The following is a 27,494-nucleotide window of genomic DNA, read 5'->3' as shown; positions in this document are numbered from 1 at the left end:
ATGGGTGTAACGTTAAGGGATAAGAAAAGAGCAGATTGGGTGAGAGAACAAATGCGAGTTAATGATATCTTAGTTGAAATCAAGAAAAAGAAATGGGCATGTGCAGGACATGTAATGAGGAGGGAAGATAACCGATGGTCATTAAGGGTTACGGACTGGATTCCAAGTGAAGGGAAGCGTAGCAGGGGGCAGCAGAAAGTTAGGTGGGCGGATGAAATTAAGAAGTTTGCAGGGACAACATGGCCACAATTAGTACATGACCGGGGTAGTTGTAGAAGTATGGGAGAGGCCTTTGCCCTGCAGTGGGCGTAACCAGGCTGATAATGGTGATGATGAATCCAAGTATGTCACTGTTCCCTGCTTCAGGTGGAATGATGTGGGCATCGTGTTTCGCTTTGGCGGCATCTGATGTTGCCCACCAGCTTGATTTCATTTCGGTTTCCCGTCGACCTCTTAATACGCCACGCAATAGGAAAACAACAAAATGCACCTCTGGCCACTGGAGCACCACACCGCTAGCTCGATATGCATCAGCGTCTCATGCCGCGACAATCCATGAGATGCTTCGCGTAATGTGGATGTCAACAATAATTGAGTGTGTCGAAATTGTTTACTTCCTTTGGATCGTATTTTTTCATGTTTAGTATGTCTTTTCTCGCGTTTTTTTAGAAAACGTATGAACAAGGTTCTATTACATTTAAACCTCAATATAACGAAGTCGGTAAAATAAGCAATTTGCTTCATTATATCAAAATTTTGTTGTATTGAAATTCGACCTTTTATGCAAATAATTTTTCGGCGATAAATTTTTCTTACACAGAAAGGGGTTGCAGAATTTTCGGATTTATTGGGCAATCGAAAAAACAAATTTGAATGAGAAAACAATTCACTTTGATAAATTTGGTAGTAGACTAAGAGTGATACGGTTTCAAGCCACATATGTCGACAACATCTTCTCGGTGCTACGAATTAAGCGAAGCCAGCCACGCTTTTTCGTGCATTCCACCCCCGGGGCTGAGAGCGTAGCCCGTACAGGGACGACACTATCAGGAAAAGCACCGATAGCAGGGAGCGAATGCTTCATCTGCCTCTCTCTCCAACTGGCCACCGAAACTCGAGAGAGATTAGATTACGCAACCTCCAGTATTAAACACACGGTACGACAGTTTACATGGTGCCACGCCAACTCGGCACGCCCACTCTTTTCACACACAGCAGATCACCTCTTAAGCACCTCTAAGCCTCAATTTTAGGAGCAGACTCTTTCCACATTTAGTCTGTCACTCATACATATACGTGCAGCTGCGCTTACAATCATTCACAGCCACGGCTGAGACAAGCGCCAAAAATCAACATGTGCGCCAACTTACCCCCGCCTCCTCCCTTCTCCACCCCCTCGCACGCACTTGATTGCGTTACTGCAAACTTGCTCACCTCCCCCTCTTTCCCTTTGCTTGTGCAGGAAAGCGGCACTCGTGAAGCCACCATCTTTCTTGTCTCACCCTGGCAGACTTTCACTCGCACATAAAGCACACAGTGCGCAAGGTGTGATAGGATCTTATCGCACTTGTACTTTATACAGAACATGATGCGGCTATACTTCAGCGGTCACTCTTGTCGGGCGGCACGTGACTTGAGAGGCGTGTTTGTAAGAAGCCGCTTGTAATTCAATCACGTGACAGGAAGTTTCCATTTATTGTCTTGGCATACCTTTAAAGTGGCAGTGAAATTTCGTTATATTGAAATCGCATGCAAATACACTTTGTTATATTGAAGTTCTAAATACATGGTGTTCTATGGAAAAGAGGTTATGAAAAGTTACATACTTCATTATATCGAGAATTTCATTATATTGAAGTCCGTTGTATTGAAGTTTAACTGTATACGTAACTCTTGTATGTGTACTCTTAATCTTGACGAAAGCTCCCTGCCTCAATTTTAGGAGCAGACTCTTTCCACATTTAGTCTGTCACTCATACATTTGTTGTCATTTACCTACTCAGACAATTTACAGCATGTTTCTTTAATTTAGAACATGTCAGGATGGGCAAGGGTGCTTGCGTGGTTTTGCAGGTGACTGCAAGAAAGACTTTCACCAAATGGCATCATTGACACTGACGTCCTGAGCTAAAGTAGGAATGAAGCCACTAGATCCATGGCTTGCTTTTTCAAGCTGGCTGTGGACGACAGTGCTCTTAAAATGGCCTTGTGAATGATGAGGTGTGTAACATGCACTCACTCACTCACTCACAAACGCACGCACGCACGCACACACATACACACACGCACGCACACACACACTTTGCTTCTTTCGATTGTGTAATATGGAAAATCTCGCTGCCCCTTCTGTGTCAGAAAAATCTATTGGTGACTGTACTTATTTGCATAAAAGATCGAATTTCAGTATAAAGAAATTTAAATATTACGAAGCAAATAGCTGATTTTACCGACTTTGTTATGCCATATTTATTGCATAATGATTGCACTCGCATAATGATCGCACCCTGAACTTGCCTCAGCGATATGTCGTGTGCCAAGTCTAGCTAATATTGATCGCGCTTACCATCTGTCGAATGCTATGCGACCGACTCCAAGAGAAACCAAGCGGTCTGCACGCACTAAACATCCTTAAGTAGATGCCTCATTTCATTACTTTCATCACTTTCCGCACTTCTATGACTAAAAAAAAGTTGCAACAAAACTTGCCATTATTATGTGTAGGCTTTATAACGGTTGTGGTCAACTAAACAACAAAAAAAGGCACCTGTCGATTCTTCTCATCTGCACTCGTGGGCACGCAACAAATTGCGAGTGGAAACGATAGTAGCCACGTTTACACTGCTACGTTAAAACTGTACCCTATTCATACGCCAACGCTTGTAACGCAGCTAAGATATTCGCCCACCGTTAGTGGAAACGTGCCGTATTAGGATAGTAGTGAAGACAGATGCCGCAGTTTCCGCAGCATGCCAGCCATGTGTTTCTAGTATGTCACTGGCAGCTAAGCGCACCCATCTGTTTCTGTCTCCTCAAAGTGGACATGGCTACGTTATTGCCGCAAACTTGCCAATATTAATGATATTGTTTATTACTGATACAGAAGAAACTGTTTCAATGCACATAATGTGCTCACGAGAAGAAAAAAAATCTCGTTCGGCTTGCTCCGCCGGCCGCCATTTTTGTTTTAATGTCCCGCAGCAAACACGGGACGAAAAATTCTTTTTTTCTTTTCGCGGGAAATTTAACTCGCGTAATGATCGCACCCCTGATTTTGTGTCAATTTTTCTGACAAAAAAGTGCGATCATTATGTGAGTAAATACGGTATTTAGGTTTAACTTACAAGATTTGCTTATTCTTGTTTTCTGGTTGCGCAGGCCTGGAGAGCCTATGTGTTGGCCACTTCCGATTGCTGTTCTGCCTCCTCAGCCTGGATGGCTGCAGGGGCCTGCAAGCGGTCACCGTGCAGGTCAGCATCACACTAGGATTAGACTTGCTTTTGCTGCAGAGTACACTTCTAAACTCCAAGCCACTTGCATGCTTTTAGGCTGGGACACAACAGCAGTTCATTTTTCAGCTTCCATGTCCCAAGAACCTTTTTCAATTCTGCTCTTACAGCAAGCTACCGTATGGGTTTCTGAAAGCTTAGCTCAGCCGTACATGTTAACCATTTAACTACCAAGCCCGATCTGTACTCATTTTAGCTGTTTGTATTAATATCGCCAAGGGCGAGTCCCACTTGTCCATGCCACAGTTTCCATTGCCTTTAATTGCCGGGAACAAGTCATGCGAATTTGCTCATTCCACTGCCTACTGCTGAGACTGGGCAATCGTTAATTATTGTTTTGCAGTTTGCATTTGTTCTGCTGTCATGCGTTTAGAGAATATTATCGAAAGCTTGTATGCATTGTATGCTTACTCAAAGCAAGGTTTGTTATTCAGGTTTTCATTGAGTGAAAGAAGTAGAACTTACACCCAATATTTTTTCAATGAGCATGCTACGCGCGAAACATCAAGGAAGTAAAAAAGAAATTGGGGGAATTCTAAAACTGGTACAGCGCAACATACAAAGGAAGAAAGAAGCTGAGATATCCAGATAAAAGAACAGAGATCAGAACAGAGATCTGGCCGTCTCGGCTTGTTTCTTCCTTTGTATGTTGCACTGTACCAGTTTTAGAATGCAATACCAACTCGCCCTAGTGAACTCGCCAATACCAACTCGCCCTCAACCCTAGTGAAATTGGGGGAAATCATTTGCAGTTTTCCAGGAGAGATTTTAAGAGTTATATGGTTACAGCGCCTCGAGTGGTCGAAATTTATCCCAAGCCTCCCACTGTGGCATTTCTCATAGAGCCCTTGTTTTGCTTTGGAACGATAAATCCCAAAAATAAATTTAAATTTAAAAATATGCTCTTATTTATCTGCCTGCCAACTAGAGTGACAGTTTGTGTGTCACTTGATTCTAGGTGATCCAAGCGCTGACAGGAAGCCAAGAGTGTGTGAGCGACATTGCCAATTCAGAGGTGCTGGTCAACCTGCTGTTGGTGCTGGTCACCTTCAAGGAGGCTGAACGTGAGTTACTTTAAGTTTCTAAATCACTGTGTGCAATTTATTTGGTGGTTACTGTAGAAGTTGCTATGCAAATTATTTTTATTTCGGCATTCAAGTAACTTTAGTGGCATTATGTAAAAAAAAAATTGTGTCTGTTATGACAGAGTCTTGAAAGCCAACAGACAATAAAAACAGGGAAAGGTGTAGAGGAAGCTAACTGCATTTTTAAAATTGAAATGTTGAAATAATAAGAAGGGATATAAGTGGACAAAAAGATAATGTTGCCGTAGGTGAGAGACACTCACATCTTCTGCACTACAAATGCAGTGCTCTGCCATTGGTAGAGCATTTTTTGTCAGACGGATGCCTACATATTGTGTGCAGTCTACCTACAATGCTATCGCATCAAAAACATCTATAGCTGAGTTTACAGCATCTTGTAAAGGCCCTGAATGTAGAGCTACTGCCCAGCTCCAATGTCGTGCGCCTCTGTTGCATTCCCATTTAGCCTTGAAACTGCCCGTGACATGACCTGGCAATCCTTTCTTGATTTTTCAGAGAGGCTCGTGGTGCTGGACACACTTCTGCCGCTGGTTTCCAACAGTCGTCTCGTCAAGGAGGCCATTGCGAAAGGTGAGTGTCGATAGTTGGTTATCGCCAAAACTTCCGGATACAGCTGTCTTCTCTATGGTGAGCTTCACAGAAACTCGTGGGTTTTTGCTTGCTTGGTGGCACATTTTCTCATACTTTGGACATGTGAACATAGTATAGTCGAACCCTGTAATAATGTCACTTTTTATACGTGGAAATACCTATGTTTTATTCAATACAGTCAACTCTCGTCACAACGAACCCTGATAATCCGACAGAAACTTCCGCTTTATTCGAAGTCCGTAATATCCAAAACGCCTCACTTATGAAACTTTGGTCGCCATGTCTAACAATGTTATTGCAAAGAGTGAGTGACAAACGTCCGAGGTAAGAAACAAAGAAAAAAGAGAAAAAAGATAGTTTAACCAAAAGATGAAGCACCTATTACGTTAGCAAATTAGTAGACAGCTATGCGAAGTAAGATAGTAGTTTTATCTTGCTCTATAACCACAAAAACTCGCTGTCAAAACGTTGCAGTGAGGAAGCGCTGCAGCAGCAGTGAATGAATTGACCTTTGTGCTGCCTCTTGCTTCAACGCAAACTAAACGCCGAAAGCACAGTGCATATGAAGCTACCGGCACTGGGCGCTCTTTGTCTACATCGCAGATCGCTTTCAAGGTACGGTGCCTGCGTGGGCGAGCACTTTGTTCACATTGGAATTTGGAAGCATAAAATATTGTCTCAAATTTTCTGAGATTCGATATTCTGCTTTTTTTTTTCCTTGATTCATTTCAATATTTAATTTGAAATCTTTAATTCGAAATCTTGGTATTCACACACCCTTAGTGAATAATAGTGGCACAAAAATTGGTGCATCCATCCTTTAGGGATAATTGGCAAATTTAGAATTATTAGAGACTAGGTGAAGTAGTGTTATTTTTACCTGTGTAAAATGCAGTGTTAGCCTCACTGATATACAGTAGAACCTTGTTGATACGATCTTGTCATGTTCGATTTCCTGGCGGCAACATTCACGTTCGAGAACAAAAGAAATTACCCAATTGAGTTACGCTTATTTTTTACTGGTTCATATGTTCCCAGAAAACACGCTCTTTCGTCACTAACATTCAGTAAATTAGCAAACTGCAATCGTATGGTATGTTTCCAGGCCACTGGATCCCATGTAAGCAAGAAAAAGGCACAAGGGGCACAGAATTGAGAACAGTAGCTGTCCGCCGCATCATCTTCTCAGTAATACTCGGTAGACCATCTCACTTGAAAACACTGGCATGTACTCAGTTTCTTATTCTGGTACCAGCAAATCTCCTCCTGGATAAACTAACACGGCATTCACAGCTGCCTACTCTATTGCGATAAGCATTTTCACCTATCTGTCTTACAGCACATGGTGCGTAGTGCTGTTTGAAGTGTACTGCATACTTTTAGTAGGCAATAACTCAAACGCAACGCCATTCTCCGCTGCAGGCAGTGCAGTGTGAGCATCGCTTTTTACTCCGCGGGCATCTTATGTCACCTACCAGCTTGATTTCATTGTGCTTTAATGTCACCATTTTAAAACATGATGCAATAGGAAACAAGAAAACACATCTCGTGCTTCGTGCCCGAGATTCTTGCGACACTTCGCATTACATAGATGTCAACTACAGTTGAGCCTCAATATTTTTTAGTTACTTCGGATGATATGTTTTCCTGGTTAGTATGCCTTTTCTTGTGTTTTTTTTTCTTTTTTTTCACTACATGAACGAGGTTCCACTGTATTTATGCCATAATTTTAGGCATCCACATTTTATATGCCCAATTTCAACCATGCTTCCTGTATAAGCACTGTGATGTTAGGCGCACTTGACTAGCCTGCTGCAATGTCTGTGCAAAACTGCCAGGTACCAGCCAGTCATGATGTGTGTGGCAGGTGCGGTGGTGTACTTGCTGGACCAGTGGTGCAATGGCACAGACGAGACGCTGCGTGAGCGAGCGGGGGAGTTGCTGGCCAAGATGGCAGCCGACAAGCTTCATGGCCCACTGGTGCGCAGCACAGCTGGCCGCTTCCTGCCAACCGTTTTCTTGGATGCCATGCGCCAAGGCCCCAAGGAGGCCTTACACCTGTTTCAGGGTGGGTGTCTCTCGTACTTAGCTGGCAAGCTACCCCAGGCCATGGGCAAACACTGCAGCAGTGTCCTCTGTCCATCACTTCCAGGCATACAACCACTTTCACAATATTTTGCATGACTTAGCGCCGGACACATCGGTATTTACAAGCCACCGTGTTCCTGCCACTGAACCAAGACAGCAAGGATAACAGCTTTCTTGTGGAGAACAACACATCTGGTGCTGAGTCATGCAAAATCTCGTGAGAGGGATCATATACCCGAAAGTGACCGACCAAGAATATGACCCCTGATCTCTTTTGCAGGTCAAGTACTCTTAGTGTCATATACCGTATTTACCCGCGTATAACCCGCCCCTGCGTATAACCCGCACCCCTAACTTTGAACTCGGCGGAAAAAAAAAAAAAAAAACTCGCGTATAACCCGCACGTTTACCTGAAAAAAAAAAAATGAGCGCTAGAAAGATGCAACTCACACTCAGTGATCATTTCGTTTTCAGAACATTTATTCAAACGACCGCCACCACGTCACTGGTTATCCGATTCTTAATCGACGCCGCTCTCACTACTGCCATCCGAGGCTTCATCGCCACTCTCAAAGACGTAGTCGTCCTCGGAACCATCCAGACTATTACTGATCGCACATTTTTTAAAGCTTTTGCGCACCAAATCGGCCGGTATCGCTTTCCACGCATCCACGATCCACTGGCACAGCAATGGAATATCAGGCCTTCGCACGCGTCCCGTCGGTGTGAGGGCGTACATGCCGTCGGCCATCCACTGGGCATACAGCCGCTTCACGTGTGCCTTGAACGGCTTGTTCAGGCACACGTCGAGTGGCTGTAGCATGGACGTCATGCCGCCAGGTATTATGACGAGGTCGGTGCTGGTCTCGGCAAGGCGAGCCTTCACCGCATCAGTGCAGTGGCCTCTGAAGGAATCTAGTACGAGCATCGACCGGCGTGCCAGCAAGGCACCTGGTCTTCGCTCCCAGATTACTCGAAGCCAGTCACCGACTAGGCCACTGTTCATCCACGAATTTTCTTCCGCACGCACAACGATTCCTGGGGGCAGTGGAATGCTAGGTAGCGTCTTGCGTTTGAAAATCACATACGGGCGCAGTTTCGTGCCGTCAGCCAAAGCGCATAGCATGACTGTGCAGCGCAGCTTGGCATTTCCGCCGGTCAGCACGCTGACTGATTTGGAGCCCTTTTTTTCCATGGTCGTGTCCATCGGCATCTCAAAGTACACAGGTGTTTGATCAGCATTTCCCACCTGAGACAGCAAATAGCTGTGCTCCTTCCGAAGTGCGATCACATATCGTTGAAAGTTGAACAACTTTTCCTCGTAGGCTTCAGGAAGCCGCTGGCACATGGTTGTTCGCCGCCGCATAGAAAATCCATGTCTTCGCATGAAGCGCTGAAGCCATCCACGGCTTGCACGAAACTCACGTGGAATGTTCAATTCCCGGGCCAACTTCAGGGCTTCCATTTGCGCCATCTCAGTCGAAACAGCGTGGCCACGACTTCTCTGCTCCTCAATGAACTTCGCAAGCTGCGTCTCGAGGTGGAGGTACGCGCCAGTCTTCGGACCCCGAAACGCTCGCCTGTTCCGGTTCGTTGCTTCGAGACTCTCTTTTTTCTTCCTCCAGTCGCGAATGCACGACTCGTCGACGTCATGCTGTCTTGCAGCAGCTCTGTTGCCGATTTCTTCGGCAGCGGCTATAATCTTTAGCTTCTCTTTCGCTGTGAAACACTGCCGTCGAGTCGCACTCATGATGCCAAAACAAAGCAGGCAAACAGTGCAAACTGGGGTAAGTACACTAAACAGCGCCTAACGCGAGGCTCAACAATGCTGGCCTTTCGTTGGCCCTTCATCGGCTTGACAAGCGTCGATGACGATGGGGATGGCGGACTACACGGGGAGGCCGCCGCACATTGCGGTGAAGCCGACCCCCCCCCCCCCCCCTCCCAAGGAAAAAATTCGCAGATAACCCGCACCCCCACTTTTTAAACGCGTTTTTTCACATTTTGGTGCGGGTTATACGCGAATAAATACGGTATGTATTCAGGGCTCATGTAAAAAGGCTGCCGAAATTCTGTGATTGATTGGAAGCATTTAATATCTCAAAGCAATACTGAGGCTCTGAGAGATGTCTTATTGGAAGGCTTCAGCTTAATTTTGACTCATTGGGTTCTTTAAATGGGTCCAGAACCACCCCTTGGGCTTCGTGAAAGAACACAGTCTTTGGTTAGCATACGCTGCTGTGAACATCTCGGCCAAATTTTGGAGCTCTGCGCAGTGCGTGCATCTCGCCAGCACTTTTCAACAGGGTCCTTTTCAACAAAAGCCTGCTCCTTACTTTTTTTGGGCTTCTTTCATTCGTAATATAGCATATTCCAATATGCAGCTGCTATTGCCCAATAGCTGACATGAGTGAAGAAGGGTGTTTGCATCAGTGTGCTTCTTCCTACAGTTACTGCATATATTTATTGACGCCGTTTAATAAACAGACTGAATTAAGCGAAAATCTACTTTCGAATTTCAAGAAGAATTGCATACTTCCAGAAGAAGCCGACTGTCGTCTCCTGCCGTTTGGCTATGGCTGCCTGCTTATTGGTGACATAGCTGTCAGGTCTCTCTAATGTCGACTAGTTTTGAGCACTCAACTATTCTCGAACTACACAAAATTTAATGTCAGACCACACGTACGCTTGCCTGCGCATGCTCACTCCTGTCCCCTCCTGTTTAGATGCCTTGGCAGACTCACTTCGTATTGAGCTATTGATAGTGCTTCAATATGCATGAGCTGGATGTGGCTACTATCCATCGGTCAAGCTGATGCAGGGCAAAACCGGTCCGCACCACGTAGCACGACCAGATTGGAGCATATGAGCGGTGCAAGTGTGCACTCAAGCCCTCTCACGAACAAACCAAACGCATGTATTAACTGCGGCCTGCTATGTTGCATAGATACTGAGGCTGCCGCAGGATCCTGCGACGGGTCTGCTGGCTGAGCGCTCTGCGGCTCGCCAAGGACAACCGCGTTTGGCTACTTTTGGCGCATTGCAGGTGTGAAAATAGAAATTATTGGTGTCTATCTGAACATCCAAAATCAAACCAGATCAATGATGTTCAGCGGGCAGAGCATTGTAATCTTGCCCCGCTCCGCCCTAGCCTTCGCATGCAAGGCATTGAAGAAACAGGAGCACACTGAATGGGATCATACGCGACTTTAGGTTGCCAATAACTCTGCTTCTTCTTTAGGTATTGAAGTAACTTTTTCGCCAAGGTATTTCTGAAATAGTCTATTTTAACTTCTGATGTATTTATCGACTTTGATAGAAAGTGATTCAGAGCCCCTTTAATGCACGCCTAAATTTGTTCATGCGAGCGGTTTTGCATATCGCTCTCATCAAAATGCTGCCACCATGGTTAAGAATTGAACCCACAACATCATGCTCAACAGCAGAACACTGCAGCCACTGAGGCGAAAATGTCCTTAAAAAATAGCAAAGTATAGACATACTCTTCAAAACACAATTAATATGATGTGTTGCCAAGACATTCGGTTTGACATGCTTACGTATATACGATATACATAGACTAAGAACGAAGGTCATGATGACACAGTGCAAATTGCTTTTCGTTTGTTCTTCTCATGCTTTGTCCTTAGTCTGCATGCAGGGTATACTACAAGAAGTAAAAAAAAAGTATGAGTGGTCACAAGAAACAGGCATTCCATACTAACGTCCTTCGCAACTAGTTAAAATGTACTGCTTAGCTTCTTAATCATTGCTCTTCAAAGGCAGGCCAATGGTAGGCTTGTAGCATGACTGAGAGAATAATATAATACACTCGTGGATAGTTAGAACACCCTTCATGAAGATCAGGTGCAATGCTAAACCTTGCTACTGCTGTCACCACTTTGCCCTTCAGGTCAAAATTGGCAATCTTTTTTTAACCCTGCAGCCCAGCAAGAGAACCCTGAACTTGTCTGGAAGGAGGAAACACGGCAACGTCTATGCCAGACAGTGCGCCGCATGGCTCTCGAGTGAGTGCTTCGAAGACTCCCATATTGATGTGAAAGCATTTCTCTTCTGTGTGGTTAGCATCAGTTAGCATCAGTAAAGTTGCGCAGTTCTGAAGAAGGGTATTCTGTAAGAGCAGGTTGGCTGTAGTAAAAGTTATCTTGCAACTCAAACTTGAAGTGCCTGTGGCCTTGCAGCAAGTTATTAGTAAAGGAGCAGCGAGGCAATGGCTTGTAAGCATGAAATGATGATGGGACGTATGTGCAATTATCCACATAAATTGTGTATTGGACACATCATTGGTGGTTGCTGTGCTCTGCAGCATTGTTGGACGTGCGGGCTTCATAACTTTCAAGTGTAACGTGTGTGTCGGCCATTTGTATCCTGCAAAAGCAATGACAGTTTGCAATTGAACCTCGCAATAACTAAATCAGCGGGGAATGCAAAAAAATTTACTTTCACGAGAATTTTGTTGTGGTGAAATAAGACAGCACAGATAAGTAATGCGGTGAAGAACAAAACTTTACTGTCGAAATTCTGTTAGCCTACTTTGGCAAGCTTGTGAGGATCTAGAACCGCATTGCCGACAGTACAAAATGCACCACATGCATCAATCAGCAGTGGTAGCACTGCCGTGGAGCAGTATTCTTGGTCAGTTGCTTTTGGAGACACCAGCAATTTTGCGAGATTTTGCGCAACGCGGCAACGGGTGTAAAGCAACAGCACTCCAGGCATGCAGCGGCATTTCTCCAGCACCCACTGTTGCCTGCAGGCACTGACGTGTCCGGTGCCGAGCGCAAAAGTGATTGTATCACATATTCCCTCTAAGCAATCGATTGAAATTATGGGCCCTTTGCACAAAGCTACATCTGGCGTCGAATCCGCACGCAATGCCTGTTGGTGGTCTTGAATCAAGGAATAGGTATTCCCAGACGACAGCTCAATCACTGCCCAATGCATGGCACTCCATGCTGTGACTGCCATCTTAAGCGCCACAAACAATTCCATGTCGGTGGGACGGGGAATTTCTTGTTTTTGCAGCGTTTCTGTCACTGAGGTTCACTTTATGCACTGCACTAGATATGCAAAAACCATTGTCACATGTCGGTAGCAACATGCATCCAGGTTCAAATGGTTGATCAACAAACAATATGGTGGCCATGTCGTGTTTTCGGCGCAGTCACTTCCGGCGCTTGGTTGTTTTTGTAAACAAAAATGGCAGTGCCCACACAAGTATAATGTGATAGTATTTTTCACAATTTTAGCGCAAAACAATCGCATTTCAGCACATTTTGGAGTCTGCTAGCCAAGCTCGAGTACGTAGTATGCGGGGTTACATGCAGCAAATTCTGTTAATGTGGGATTGTAGTAAAGTGACATTTCGTTGTCAAAAGGTATGAAATGCATTGAATCTTATGAGTGTTCGTCAGGGATACGAAAATAATTTGTTGTCATGAGAATTTCGTAGTAGCAGGATTTCGTTTTTGCGGGTTTCGACTCTATCGGCATTCATATTGTATAGTTTGTATAAGGTAGCATACAAGAGCCATGTTCATCCTACTACCATTTTCATGCTTCTTACCATTAAAATACATTTTTTATTTAATGAATTGTCTACGAAGTATTCTTTGCCTCCTGCAGAGACCTTGCTCTATAATAAAGCCAGCACGGACAGTTAATAAAAAATGGTTCTTGCTATATAAGATGTGCTCAATGTCAGTCTGGAAAAGTTGTGTGCAAACGTCGGCGCTGTTAAATGAGCGAGTGTTCTTTAATGAAATTGTTTGTTCTGCAGGCAGTGGAACCTCCAGAAAAAAGACCCTAAAGCTAGTTGCAAGGTGGGACATTTGTCTTGTATTTTTCTTTAAAATGGTGTTGCCAACTGTCTCTAATTTTTTTCATCTTTTCTGGCTTACTAACCTCCACTGTTGGCAAAATTGACCCTTTCGATGTTTCAGAAGTGAAATTTATGTCCCTTAGATCTTTCTAGTCCAGCACTTCTTGAAGTGTACAAGCCCACATGTGACTACATGCTGAGGTTAGGTACCCGAGCTGCACTTTGGAGCACGCCACTTAAAGCATGTAAAATGTAAGGTACAGCATGCAAACATGCTTTGAATAGTTTGTTGTGCCCATTCTTCACACACTTGTGATTGAAATTTACAAGTTTTAAGCTCTACAAGCTCTCCACCACATACTGAATTGTGACGGGCGGCTCTCATGTAAAATTGCTTTGGTAATTTAAAGGCAATATTTTTCTTCGACTCTTCTCCCCATATTGCAGTTTGTCAGTTTCTGGCCATTTATGGTCAACTTGGGGCACTAGATGTCACCATTTGCCACTAGAAATTAGTTAAAAAAATAAGTAAAAGTGTCCGATGGTCAGTTTCGAACCCTGGCCCCCCTGTGTCAAAGCTCCATGCTCGAACCATTTGACCGTGGATGCATGCCTGAAAAGGTTAAATAAACTCGTGCAAGCTAGCGCATGAGACGCTTGGCATGCTAGTTGCATTACATAGCAAAAATTTACTTATAAGAAGGGAGCGCATGCATCTTCTTGCCGACAATGAAGAAGTTAGCACGTTTGTCTCCGAGGGCACGAGGACACGTTTGTCTCCGAATTTCGCTGCAGATCTCTCATCATACTGTGGAGCTGTGGCATGTTTCTACAAGGTTAAGCATGTGACTTGTGATTGAAAGCATTTTAATGCTGAATAATGCACTGCTTTCTCTGCAAGGTCTGCCGTGGTGGCTGAGGGATGCGTTTGTCACTAAAATCTGCAGCGTGTCTCTTTCTAATGGGCAAGCTATCGCTGACAGATAACATTACAATGTTGGTTCTACTAGTATTTAATTCTCATATATATTTAATACTTCAAAAACAAAATTCAGGCCAGAAATACTTAGCTAGGTTGCTGTTGCAGGTGGTGACCAGTGTAGCCTGACTTATTAAAAATAAGTCTTTAGTGTTGTTTTCAGAATGCATGTCACATGTGAGAATACGCTGTAGTCTTAGAGGAAGCTTTAGCTCGAGTGCTCCTATCTAAATACATGTAAAAGGAGAATTCGTTTTTCTCGGCAACCACTGGACCAAATTTGACGAGGTTTGTTGTATTTAAAAGAAAAACTTAAAATCTAGTGACTGTTGGTTTCGAAATTTTGAGTTAGGTTGACAATTTTTTATTAAAAATTGGCAAAAATCCAAAATTTTCAGAAAACGAAACTATCAAGTTTGCAACTCTGCAACTCAACAACTAAATATGATAATACAATTCTGTGAATTGCATCGAATAGTACATCTAAAGCGGACAAAATTGGTATGTTACACACGAATATAAAAAAAATTTAATAATAGGGAAATACAACTTTTGCAAAACGCTTGTAACCAACGTAACAAATTCACGTAAGATGTAAAATGACATATCAAATTTGTCCGCTTTGAATGGTCTAATGAATACCTTTACAGAACCGCGATATCAGTTCTTGATGCGGAGCTATGAATTTGTAAACTTCGTGCTTCTATTTTTTTCAAACGGTCAAATATTTGAAAATAGTTTTAAGAAAATTCAAGCCCTAAATCGAAATTCCGCTTCCAACAGTCACTAGAATTTAGCTTTCTCTCTCAAATGCAATAAATTTCGTTAAAATTGGCCCAGCGGTTATCTCAGAAAAACGTTTTTGCGTTTTACATGTATTTGAATAGGCCGCGTCGGAGTTGGGGCAGAGCTAAAGCTTCCTCTTAAGCTGCTAGGTCAGGTTAACCATGTGGCACATTAGGAACTCGAGTCCTAAACCGCACCATTGAACCCATTCCTCTTGGTGTCTTGTGCAGCTGCCAGCTGAGTTCAGCCTGGTGGAGGAAGACCCCTCGGAGCTGGTTGTGGCAGGTGTCTATGTGCGCCTGTTCGTACAGAATCCGGGCTGGACACTACGCCGGCCGCAGGAGTTCCTCACAGAGTGCCTCGACCGCATCTGTGGCCTCCTTGCTAAGGAGCCCCTCCAAGTGCGTGGCTGGAGCAATCCAGTAGCTTTAAATACCGGCCAGCTTAGGGGTTTGCCAAATTGGAGATCACTGCTATTGCATTTGACTGCTGATCAGCAGGACAGATTTGAGCCTGCAAACTGACTTGCTGAATTAAGTTTGAGGACTCTGTTGAATATTGAATTACTTAGTTTCAGTACGTGCCTCAACTAACACTTGAGAATCACCTTGCTTTGTATTCAGAATGCAACTTTTTTTCCCTGTGCTTTTGTGGTGCTAAGTGCAGGAATGCTCACTCACTATGTGACTGAGCTGTGTGGTAAAGCCAGCATCCCAATATGGAGACAACAGACACACTTTCACATTACGGGGTGCAGGGTTGCAAGTACACAAAAGCAGAACAAAGGGTAAAGATGCAGCGGCACGAAGCTGGGTGCTCTTGGCAGTCATGCTGAAATAGTGTGTCTCCCCTTGTCACAAAACGCTAGGGTATGCTAAAGAACTTTCTGACAGCTGGGTGTTGTAATTTTCTTGCTCATCAGCTCGGCACTGCCTCTGCTGTTGTGTTTTGCCTGGAACAAGCAGGACTTGCCATGGGTGACTGTGGTGTTCTGCTGCCCGGCAGGAGGTCATGGGTTCATTTACCAGGCATGATGGCCACATCTAGGTGGGGATATGATGCCCAAACACTCATTTACTTAAATTTAGCTGCAAATTAAAGGACCCCAGTTAGCCATAATTAATTTGAACATGTTAATCACTAAATTCTACAGATCCACAGATGTCCACAGATTGTAGGGGTTATCCCCTTCAGTCCAGAATTAGGATGGACTGTTCATAAATGTTTTAATTATATAATTTTATTCCAAGGTGTTGCAGACTCCATTGAAAAAAAATTAATTTTATAGAGGATGCTTTGTGCATCTTATAGTAAGCCCTCATAACTGCTAAGTAATTAGACATTAATTTATTGTACTGTCAATCATGCTGCACCTTTCCATAAAACGAATTCAATTGCTAGCTCAAAGCGCAGGCATAACTCAGTTATTGCCTAGAATCATTATGAGAAAACAAATAGTATTCTTTAATCATTGTTGGCAGAACACAGCAAATCTGAACGTCCCACCAGATGCAGCAGTGGCCTTATAAAGAATGGCTGTGTGTAGCTACGTTCAGCACAGCGACATTCACCAGAGCCCCTGTTTTGGCATGACGAGCTGAGCCTGAGGCACACGGCAATAAAAAACTCGAAGCTGTACTGACCAGCTTACATTCACTTTAATGGCGACATAAAAAAAAAGAGGAAAAGGAGCAGATTTCTCATGCCCTCTGCTGATTCACTGGGCATGGTAGGCTACGACTACGTTTCGTCGTCGGCGTCTTTTCCTACATTACAACAGCCTCATTGTATGCGCAAGGGGCTAAATTTACCTGAAGCTCAATTTCCGTGGCCGTTTACACACCACCACTAGACAGAGTTCACAAAAACAAGTTGCATGCCATGTTTGAAGGGGATACATAGCCTCTGGCTTCGTGCAGACCGACAAGGAGGAAGGCGGCCCCTTAGAGCTGCTGTGCTCGGCCGCCTGCGGTGTGCTTCAAGGCCAGCCAAACCTGCGAGAGCGACTGCCCGTGCTGGGGCACCTTCCTCAGCTGTGTCAAGCACTGGCACGTAGGCCGGGCCTGCCCGGCTGCCTTCGCATACTGCATCAGGCCAGCTCCAGCCAGGTGAGCTGCGGGAGTAGCCACCTCCTCTCTACAATAGCAGCATTCCCATGGACACCATTTTGTGGCACCGGCTGATGATCAAAACATGTTGTTGGGAAGGTTGGGCAAGTGTCACTAATAAATACTAGGAGTGTGCAAATATCGAATAGATTTCAAATAAAATATTGAATCACATCAAGAAAAATAAAAGCCGAATATCAGAAAATATATCGCAAAGGTTGAGGCTTACAAATATTGGCAAGAACACACAATGATGCACATGCTCTAGAGTTTCCTAGTATTATGTAAGGATGCAGCAAGTTGTCGACAACTTAGGTACATAGAAATCAAGATACACAATGCAATCTACTCTAATAAAGCGAACTCCCAATTAGTACAGCACAATGCGTTGGCAGGCTAGTTGGTGCGAATCCGTGAATATTTTGTTTAACGCAAAACAACAGACACAAGAAAGACGACAGGACAAGGCGCCTTGTCCTGTCGTCTTTCTTGTGTCTGTTGTTTTGCGCTAAACAAAGTATTCCTAATTAGTAGGCCAGCATTGATTATAGCTCAGTTGTATGTGAAGGTATCTTATATTTTTTATCAATAGGATGTTTGTTGAATAGAATCAGGTGTTTTATTTTGCTCTGAAGCTAAGGATTTGGTGAAATTATGTTGTACTGAGTACCAATCAGGTTCCCAAATAGTCAACCTGGGTCTTATGGCAATCTTTATAGCAATGTGTTGCTTTCCGTTTTTTTTTTTTTTTTCAAGATACAGGAGGTGTTTCTCATCTTTACAGTGGGGGTCATCAGAAGGCCAATCTGCACGGCAGACAAGCACAGACCTCGCATCATGCGACTTTATCACTGTTCCGCGCATTGCCATCATTAGTGCGTTGGTACTGCAATTGGCATTGACGGTGAAGAGCAGGCACCTTCTCACTGTCAAATTTGGCAGGATTTGCTACCTGGAAGACTCTAAAATCGAAAGGTTCCAGAGAAGTTCGCTCGACACTCGCCCCTCCTCCCTCCCACTCCTTCTCATTTGTCCACTGTTCATGCATATGTATGCAGCCGAGCTGTCAAGAGCCCTAGTCACATGACACTTTCACACCCACCATGTGCTCAAACCTACAAAATAAGATTAGAGTGTATCTAAGAGTGGCGTCGAGAATGCGAGGCCATATTTCACAAAAATGGCGGCCATGAACAGCTTTCTTGCCATTCCATGCAGTCGCTTTCATTTGCGAGGTTATTTGTCGGCTTCCTGAGTACTGCGCAGCTGCTGCGAAATAGATGCATAACTTTAGTTGCCGACGCCTGATGAAGCAGCACCGATTACAACTAGTGGCCTAGGCAATGTGGCCATGGCAAACATTCGCCGCTGGCTGATATGGTAATGGGCAGCCATCATGAAATTCTTGCTGCTAGTTGGTGCATACAGGTGGCTCATTAGTGATCGACCCCGTGATTGCCCTTGTAGGTTAGATTGACTGCTGTTTAAGTGGCATTTATCACATATTGAAGACAATCTGCATGCCTCAATTCCGGTGGCTAATGAGCCCTATTTTTGCACATGCTCTCGCACTCTTCGAGATATGCACTGCTTTTGTTGTTCCATCTGTCTGCGTCGCATTATCGTTTCAATCGGTCCTGTCGACCTGGACAAACCTTGTACTGACAAAGGTGGCCCTGCCATTCTGCAAATTGCAGTGTTCGGGCGCTGTTCGTGCGATTCCCACATCGGGCCAACGTCAGGAAGTGTCAGAGACAGAGTCCACAGCCGCGTCAGCCAGGGCAACCTGCCTACAGAGAGCTCAGCACTCCTTTTGTGCCGAATATAACTAAGTGAGGTGCTCAGTTGCATGGCCTCGAGCTTGAGGTTTGAGCATTCGCACACCTCTAGGAAATAACTTCAGTCCTGTGCACATGCATGCACATGATTTCATGTGTGGAAAAAAAAATTTTTTTTGCGCATAGGTTGTCATCTACTACTGAAATGATTTCTTCCTTTCAGTGTTGCTAAACCGTTTCTGCACACCAGAGCAATTCTCTTGGATTACAGTCATTGGGTTGCTGTATATTTGCCACAAACTTTTATATAGTGTTGCATTTCTTTTGCAGTTAGTGTAAATAATAAAAATTTGGCCCTACCAGTCTCATTTTCACTGGGCCTTTCTTTTTTTTCTATCTCTCTTTTTTTTGGGTAATTGGGGTTGCTTCTCTTTGAGTTGTGTGCCAGCAAGAAGCACCACATTTCTTGTCAAAAAGTCGTTTTTTTTTTCAGTCCATTTCTTTCTCCAATGTTACAAAATCACGTAACAACCTCTTCTATCCTGTAGCTTTTATGTGCTCAAGTTAGTGCAGAGTGTCCTCGGCCATCATCAACATCGAATATTATGTGGCATCCATTTCTTTTGCTTTGTACAGTCTATTTCTGATGTTATGTACTCTTGACGGATGTCTGAGACGGTGAAATAAAAGCATGGCCAGGCTTCTTAAACAGCCTTGTGCGCATGTTGTGCACACAGGCCTGCGCACATTCGGTGGGCGTGGCCTGCTTGGACCCCCTAGGCCGGTCCTTGTCATGCCCCGAGTCAGCCCAGCTGGCCTGCCAAACGTTACTTGGGCTCTGCGAAGCTTCTGTGCCTGGTCTTGTTCAACAGGTGAGCCCTAAGCCTGTTTTAGCATTTTAATTGTGGTCAGTGACCTACTCTTAAAGAATTGAGTGTCTCGAACATTGCCAAAATAGTAACACTGCAAGAAGATCTGCACTATTCTTTGAGCAGAGATTTCAAGCTGTGAACTAAACAGGAGGGGGAGAGTATATCCTGCTGGCTTGTCTTTTTGTTAAGAGCCTAATGGTTGCTGTCAGTATTTATGCATCTGGTGGCCCTGCCTATAATGTCCTGATGAACTTGCGACTGTAACTTCCTCTACTGAAATACCCTTTGCTCACATGCAGGTTTCGTATAAATGTATGATAAAAGCCCTTTGTAAATTGCACTACCGACCATGCTGCTGGCTGTTAGCACACTGATCTCGAACAGAGGTGGCCTTTCACAGAGCAGTTCATTTGATATCACATTTGAATGCAGTGTCTTGTCCATTTCGTCCAGAATAAAACGAAAGTATCCATTGTCTTAGGCAAAGCCTAGATGAACAATGTGGATATTCTCAGCAGATGCAATAGTAGTGGCCATTTTTCAAACTGCAGACAGTGTTATCATTCCTTCCTATTAGAAAATCTTAATTTATTGCAGACGTTGTAGCGCACAACATGTTAACATTTATTCTGAGCAATACAGGCAAGTACTGTGTCCTGAGATGACACTAAACAAAACGCACTGGCCCGCCAAGTGGCTAAGTTGCCAAGGCCTTTCCACTTCTGAGTGTGAGGTTCGATTTCAGGCATCCAAACCACGTGGGTAACTAGATTTGGGTGCATGTCAAAGTTAACCTGGTGATCTTTGCTGCAGAGTTTCTCATAGCCAGAGTGTTTCCTTGGTATGTTACACTCAACCAATCAGTCAACGAATCAATCAGTCAACTCAAACATTTCTTGTTAAGTGCCATCTTCACGTTAAGCGTGAGTAAAAACAGGCCAGTGGTTTTAGTATTAGAGCAATTAGGGCCGAATATCTTATTAATGCTATACTCAGCACAGGAGGCAGTGCCCAAAGCTTTGCCTGCCGCTCTTGTCGAGTAGCTACGATTGTGTCTTTCGGACTGTCTTTCTAACTGTCTTTCGGACTTTCCCACTGTGTGACCATTTCTTGCATAGGCTGTGCGTGGAGGCCTGGTGGAGCAGCTGCTCAACCTTTTGGGAAAGCCGTCAACCAGTGCAACGACCAAGGCGCACGCTGTACAAGCACTCAAGGCCATGGCAGCTGACATGGCCAGTGGGGACCAGGTCAGTTTTGTGTGAAACTTCTTTTAGCTCTAGTGACCAACACTCACCTCCAAATTTACACAGAGATGTGTACCAACACTGACCTTGAATTCAACAGTTCATATTTAACTGATATGGAGGCCAGTTGGCATTTGTGCCACGATGCTACCGAAGTTTTTCGTGTCTTTTGTGCACGTTGTGATGGCACGAGGGTTAGAGGTGAGTAGTTGGCCTGTGGGTAGCTAGCTGCTCAATTAGGCTGAGGGCGTGGGAAAACATATTTTTGTTAGATGCTTAATGTACAATTGGTTGTGAAGTGGAACACTGTCAAAATTAAAAAAAGGGCCAATGGCATCTCGCATTTTACCTCTGAACTGTCATTAGAGCATTCGGTGTGGTCCAGGTTATGTAAGTGAAAGCCGTCACTGCAGATATTATGTTCACCTTGTTGCATAGCAACAGTTATACCATTTTAGCTTGGTTCGCGTAGGTGCTGCCGTCCTGAAAGTGCTGGGCTGTCACTAGGAGCATTTGCGAAGTATTGTAAGAGGTGACAAAACTTCGATGCAGTGTTACATTGCCAAACTTGCGTGTACGGCTATTATTCCACTCTTTGAAAACTCGTCAAACACCGTGTATTAGAAGGGAAGGAACTGTATTTAGATATCCCTTTCAGTCCATTTCTGTCCAATTCTGTTGATTGAAAGTTCAGTTTCGTAACATTTCTTGCAGCTTCAGAATCACGAAGCACTTGCAGCTGCAGAATAAATTGAAAATCTTCAATTCTTCAGTGAGTTCTGTCAAGTTTGCAGAATGCGGACTTCATGTGAGAACTATTCACACGAATGTCAGATATCAGAACATCCACTATTTCATGTATAGCATACTTGGAAAGCACAAACAAGAAGTAGAAAAAGAAGGCTGAGATGCACCCCTGATTCATTTGGCAGTATTCACCCGATTCTAACATGCCCCTAAATCGAACGCGCAGCCGCTTTTTGTGGAATCAAAGTAGAAAACTAACGTAGAAATTACATTAGAGCTGCTTAACGAAGTAGAAATCTCAATGCACAACTGATTTTTTAGCAAGAAAATGTAACATGCCTCCAATTCAGGCAATAAGAAAAAGACTAAACCTGTGGAATTCACCTTCACAGAAGGGATATTTATTAAGGACTTAATATTCATCGTTATCACTCTCAGACGGAATTTTTTCACTGTCTTTGAACCACAACATGACGTCCTGCGTACGGTACAAGCTTGACATTCTGCATTTATCAAACCGCTCCATAACAATCTCAAAGGAGGTGGTAGCTCACACCTAGAATGAACCCTTGTTGCGATTGACAGGTAGGCTTGTGCAAATATTCAACATTTTCAAATATTTTATCCAATATTGTGCTGTTTAATATTTGCTTCGGCTCAAATTTTGGTATTTGTGTTTTTGAAGTATTCGAAATGAATGAATATACGTAATTTTCCACTTATAAGCCGCACCCCCCAATTACAATGCCCCAGAATTTAAGAAAGAAATCTGCATGTGTAACCCGCAGAAATAAAAGGATGCAATGCTCACATTTGTGTAAGAAGTCTCCATTCCTGGATGCACTAATTGTTCATGTTTTATCTTTCACCAGCGGCTGTGTTCCCTACCTTTTCGGTGACACTGATGGCAGAGATTGTTGCCGTAAACGTAGTTTCATAGCAGCGCACCCTGTGAAAGCACACTTCAAAGTGACATTTACTTCGAGTTGACGCCATAAAACCACTCCTAAAGTATAAATTTGCATATCTCGCAGCCCAGTTTTGCTACTAAATAACTTTTTTTTTTTTTGCCTGTTCGCTTGCAGCACAGAATGCATTAAGCTAGCATGTAGATAAGAGAGAATCAAGTTCACAACATTACAACGACACATGGCAGTGATGCTGTCTAGGCTAGCTCTGCTGGTAGACTGCTGCAAATGTGGTTTTTGTTTTGAACTTTGTAATTGCATCACGCAGGCGATCTTCTAACCAATTTCTGGGGGAAGGAAAGATGCACGTTAGCATGAAGTAAATTCTGTAGGCGTTCATTGTGAGCTACCATTTTCACTTGAATATCTTCCTAATGCAGGTCGAAAATGTGCATTTTCGCCATGGGATGGTGTGTGTTCAACTCATTCACGCTACCATAAGCGCTGCCAAAACAGATGCTGCTGCTATTGGGGTCATCATTTCAGTCTGGCATGTGTATGCTGACCAGCCAAGTTTGAATTATCTGGCAAAGGCCAATTTCAGGATTGAAATCGCTAAAGTTAGAGACCACAGAAATGTATTGGCAATGGCCAGGATTTTCCGTCGTCATCATTAACCCTTTATGTACCGTGCACCAGTTTTAGTCGGTTGCCTTTTTTTTTTTTACAAAAGGTGCCAAGGACAAGTCTGTCTCGTCCATGATTTGGGTGCTCTTTCTATGTGCCTGTAACGGGCCGGGCTCGTCTAATCCATTTTGTCATTATGGCAAGTTCCCTCTTTGGCCTGCTAGAGGGCCTACAAACTCCGCTTGTCCTGCAGGGACTTAAAACATGGCAGCTGTATGTTACATCTTGCTGCCCTCTCAAGTGTGCACATTCTTCAGAGGCAGGCCTTACTTGTAGGATGGCATGCCGCTTTGTGGACTTTATACTGTCTACAGCTGGCAAGGAACCTCCAAAAAAAGGCAGCGTGTTGTCTGTTACAGGGGTAGAAGCAACACTGACATTAAAGTTCGCAAAGAAACACACTTTTCTGATGCAGAGTGTGGTGTGGGACTTTGCTTCATACTGTGTTGAGAGAACTATTGTACGAAAGCTGCATTCTAATCCTCCATGGCCTTTCTTCAAGAATTTTGACATGTTGCATTTGCAAGCTTTTCTCAACAACGTTTGCTCTAAAATGTGCCTGTAGCTTCGAGCGGTTGTTTACGGAACTCAACTCCTCTCAACTGAAACTTCTAGTTAACATACATGTTTCTTGTTATTGCATATTTTCAGACCGAAGTGAATTTGCTACCCCCATGTTATGTATACATGCTTTCATATAACGAAGCCAGTAAAATTGGCAATTTACTTCATTATATCAAAATTTCGTTACATTGAAATTTAACATTTTATGCAAAGAAGTACAGTCGCCGAAGGATTTTTCTTACACAGGAGCCACAAAATTTTCCGAATTATCTGCAGGCAATCGGAAAGAGGGAATATAAATGAAAAATAGTAATTTATTTCATTGAATTTGAGAGTCGGCGACGAAAAATACATTTTCCTGCCATGATGATATCTTCACATCGGCAGTATGATATGAGGTCAGCTATGCTTTCGCATCCACTCCGCTGCCGCAGCTGATAGTGTCGCTAGCAGTGGGACGATGTTATCATGAAAAGCGCTGGCAGCTGGGAGCGAATGTTTTGTCTGCCTCTCGCTTCAACGTGTCTCCGAAACTCGAGATTATGTAACCTCCAGTACTAAAAGCGCGGGAAGACAGTACACATGATGCCACGCCTTCTCAACGTACCCACTCTTTGCACGCATGGCAAATCACACTTGAAACAGTGAGCGCTGGCTGCGTACGTGCTCAGTTGCGCTGATAGCCATGCGCGGCCATGTGCAGCGATGGCCGCGTAGAAAAAGACAAATGCCAACTAGCCCCCCCCCCCCCCCCCATTTTTCTCGCATGCCCTTTATCGCGTTACTGCTCCCTTGCTCCCTTCCCGCCCTTTCCTCTTGTTCGTGCGGGCAGAAGGCGTACATCAAGCCACCATTCTTAACTCAAACACGCTTTCACTTGCACCAAAGCATACAGTGCGCAAGGTGCGATAGGATCTTATCGCACTGGGGCTTTATACAGAACATGACGCTGCTTTGCTTCGGAGGTTGCTCTTCATCGCGCGGCACACAATTTGAGAGGAGCATTGGCGAAGCAGCTGCTCGTAATCCAACTATTTGACTGTCTGCCTCCACAGAAGTTTCTATTTATTACCTCGGTGTTCCTTTGCGGCGGCAGAGAAATTTCGTTACATTGAAATTGTGTGTAAACACGCTTCTGTATATTGAAGTTCATTATATCGAGGTTTAACTGTATTTTGAAATTGTACAAAGTCTGTTATCCAGATATGCAATAAAAAAATCTCATTTTGCAAACACATTTCTGGATTTCTTGCTGGCACTTAAGGAGTTAACCTAACACTGATGTAACTGAAGTTGAAGTGATGGAAGTCTACTGCATCATGTTTATCAGTGCTCTTGCTTTTGATGCTCTTCGGTAACGATTAAAAAACAGAAAAGGAAAAAGAAAACCTGCCATGCTGGTATAGTGGCTTTGGCATAACACTGCTAAGCCCGAGAGCCCGGGATCGAATCCAGACTGCGGTGGCCCCATTTTGATGGGGGCAAAGTGCAAAAATGCCTGTGCGTCATGCATTGGGTGCACTTTAAAAACACCAGATGGTCAAAATTAATCCAGAGTCACTCACTGCAGCATGCCTCATAATCATATAATATGGTTTTGGCAAATAAAACCCCAGAATTATTTTTTTTTTTACAATAAAAATGTCTGGGTTAACCTACTGCATGCCATGATGATTGACTGGTTTCAGCTGCCTGGTGTGAGCTTGGACATATTGGCATGAGAAAAATGGCTGGCTACTTGACAGGTTGCTAATTGTGTGTCTTCTGTTTGTTTTCGTTGTTGTTCTTGTGCAGGTGAACAACCTTCTCGGCCAGTCGAGTGTCTGGTCCGACTACAAGGACCAGAAGCATGACCTCTTCATGGCACCTGCTTCCACAGCTGGCTACCTGCCCAGTGAGTGTGGCCAACATGCCTACACTTTGCGTGTCTGTTCTCTTGCCTGTTCGCTTGGTGCTTTGTCTTGTGCTTACAGTCCACTTTTTAAGGTGTGTGCACAAGAGATTGACTCGATCACATTTAGCCTCATCTTGCCAGTTGTTGTGATTTGGCTGCATACTGATTGTAAGCTCTTACATTGGTCCAGGGCACCTAAACTTGTGTCTCTAAGCTTGACTGGTGCGTTAAACATGCGCAAAGCCGGATTTTATTGTGTTTACTTGTGTGAGACGCCGCGCTTTGTATTCAACATCTTGGCAGGGTGTGGCTCATGCACGAGTGAAGCATATGTCACCTCACTAAAGCTTGGAATGACTTCACAAATGATGTAAAAGATAATGCAAACACTGGTTACACAGTACGCGCACATTTATTCAAAATTCCAGCTCCACTGATCAAATTACACTTCATTCTTTAAAAGTTCCTGCTTGTGACGTCTCTCCCATCAACATTGAAGCTTACTACCTCATCAGCAAAATACAAAAAAAAGTTGTGCTTTGATGGCAGATAACCCAAGTTAAACATTATTTATAATTATTTACCTCGACAGTAAGGGGTGCAGGTCTTGCCCGAAGAGGAGTCTTACACAAGTAAATACGATAAGCTTGTGCGAATATTTGGTACGTCGGAATATTCTATTGAATATTATGGTATTCGCTTCAATTCTAATACCTGTATTCGAGAAGAAATGTAATCTTAAAAACAAAAAAACGCAGTCTCGCGCAAAAAGTCTCGCGTTGATAGCAATAGCAAATTATGAAGAAAACTACGAGAAATAAAGTTCATAGTTTGTCTGGCCGTATAAACTGCAGTAAGCATCCGCCCACTAATTAAATTAACAAGTATTGGTGTCATACACACACAGGTAAACATGAGCAGTTCTCGCTCAATGACCACTCGCTGTGACGACGCTAACGAAATGTGCATGAACAGAAGGGTGTGATCACTTCAGCTGCCTCTCACTTCTACGCTTCTCCAAAACTTGAGATTGCACGACGTCCAGCACTTGGACGTGCAAAGACAGCGCATATGGCAGCCACCAGCCATCTCGAGTGGGCCTTACCTTTGCACCCGTCGGGGATCATTACCTCCAAGATAGGGCGCGGGCGGTGAACATGCTCAGCCGTGCAGACAGACACGCGGATAGCCATGGCCAGGCAAGCGGAGGAGACACACGCTCCCTTGCCCCATATCTTGCACGCGCTTTATCACGCGACCTTCACCATTCGGTATGCGTAAAGCCACCATATTTTTTTGCTCACCCTCGCATGCTTTTTCTCACAAAGCATACGGTGGGTCAGGCACGATATAGCACCCAATTACACTTGGGACTTTTTCCAGAACCTCACAACGCTGACGACGACGACGAAAATTCACCTGGAGTGTCCATACATACTAATTGCAATAACATACAGGTGAGGCAGACAAAAAGTGAGAGGTCTGGTATTCGTTCTTCCTCAGTCACTGGCAAGCCACATTCGATAAATGCAGGCGTAAGATAATTTTGGATGCCATTGCACGAGGGTTCATGTGCTACGTGTAAATGCTGGCACATCAAACTATGATGATGCTCGAGGAAATACGAAGACATTAATTCAACCGTGCCTTGTATATTGAGAAGCTTGGGGACCACACATGCCCTCTCTCATCATATGCTCAGAATAATGCATCATATACACTCAAACTTCGACATGTCGAACAGTGCGGTGATCGCGAAATAGTTCGATATCGCCAGAATTCATTATATAAAAT

The 27,494-nt window shown here is 44.0% G+C and overlaps 1 protein-coding gene across 1 annotated transcript in view; it reads left to right on the top strand.

Moving 5' to 3' along the window:
• The window catches only part of Rme-8 (receptor mediated endocytosis 8), a 187,602-nt gene that overhangs the window by 155,964 nt on the left and 4,144 nt on the right, over positions 1-27,494 (top strand). The window contains exons 36-46 of the mRNA XM_075695386.1: positions 3,376-3,467; positions 4,465-4,570; positions 5,108-5,182; positions 7,071-7,271; positions 11,238-11,319; positions 13,092-13,134; positions 15,129-15,299; positions 16,818-17,006; positions 19,522-19,656; positions 20,775-20,903; positions 25,601-25,700. Of these exons, the coding sequence (XP_075551501.1) occupies positions 3,376-3,467; positions 4,465-4,570; positions 5,108-5,182; positions 7,071-7,271; positions 11,238-11,319; positions 13,092-13,134; positions 15,129-15,299; positions 16,818-17,006; positions 19,522-19,656; positions 20,775-20,903; positions 25,601-25,700 (1,323 nt within the window). The remainder of the gene's footprint in view (positions 1-3,375; positions 3,468-4,464; positions 4,571-5,107; positions 5,183-7,070; positions 7,272-11,237; positions 11,320-13,091; positions 13,135-15,128; positions 15,300-16,817; positions 17,007-19,521; positions 19,657-20,774; positions 20,904-25,600; positions 25,701-27,494) is intronic.

This window comes from Dermacentor variabilis, chromosome 6, assembly GCF_050947875.1.
Source record: "Dermacentor variabilis isolate Ectoservices chromosome 6, ASM5094787v1, whole genome shotgun sequence".
Lineage (NCBI taxonomy): Eukaryota > Metazoa > Arthropoda > Arachnida > Ixodida > Ixodidae > Dermacentor > Dermacentor variabilis.
Note: the sequence above shows the minus strand (reverse complement) of the source record. Positions and strands in the feature narration are given on the sequence as shown.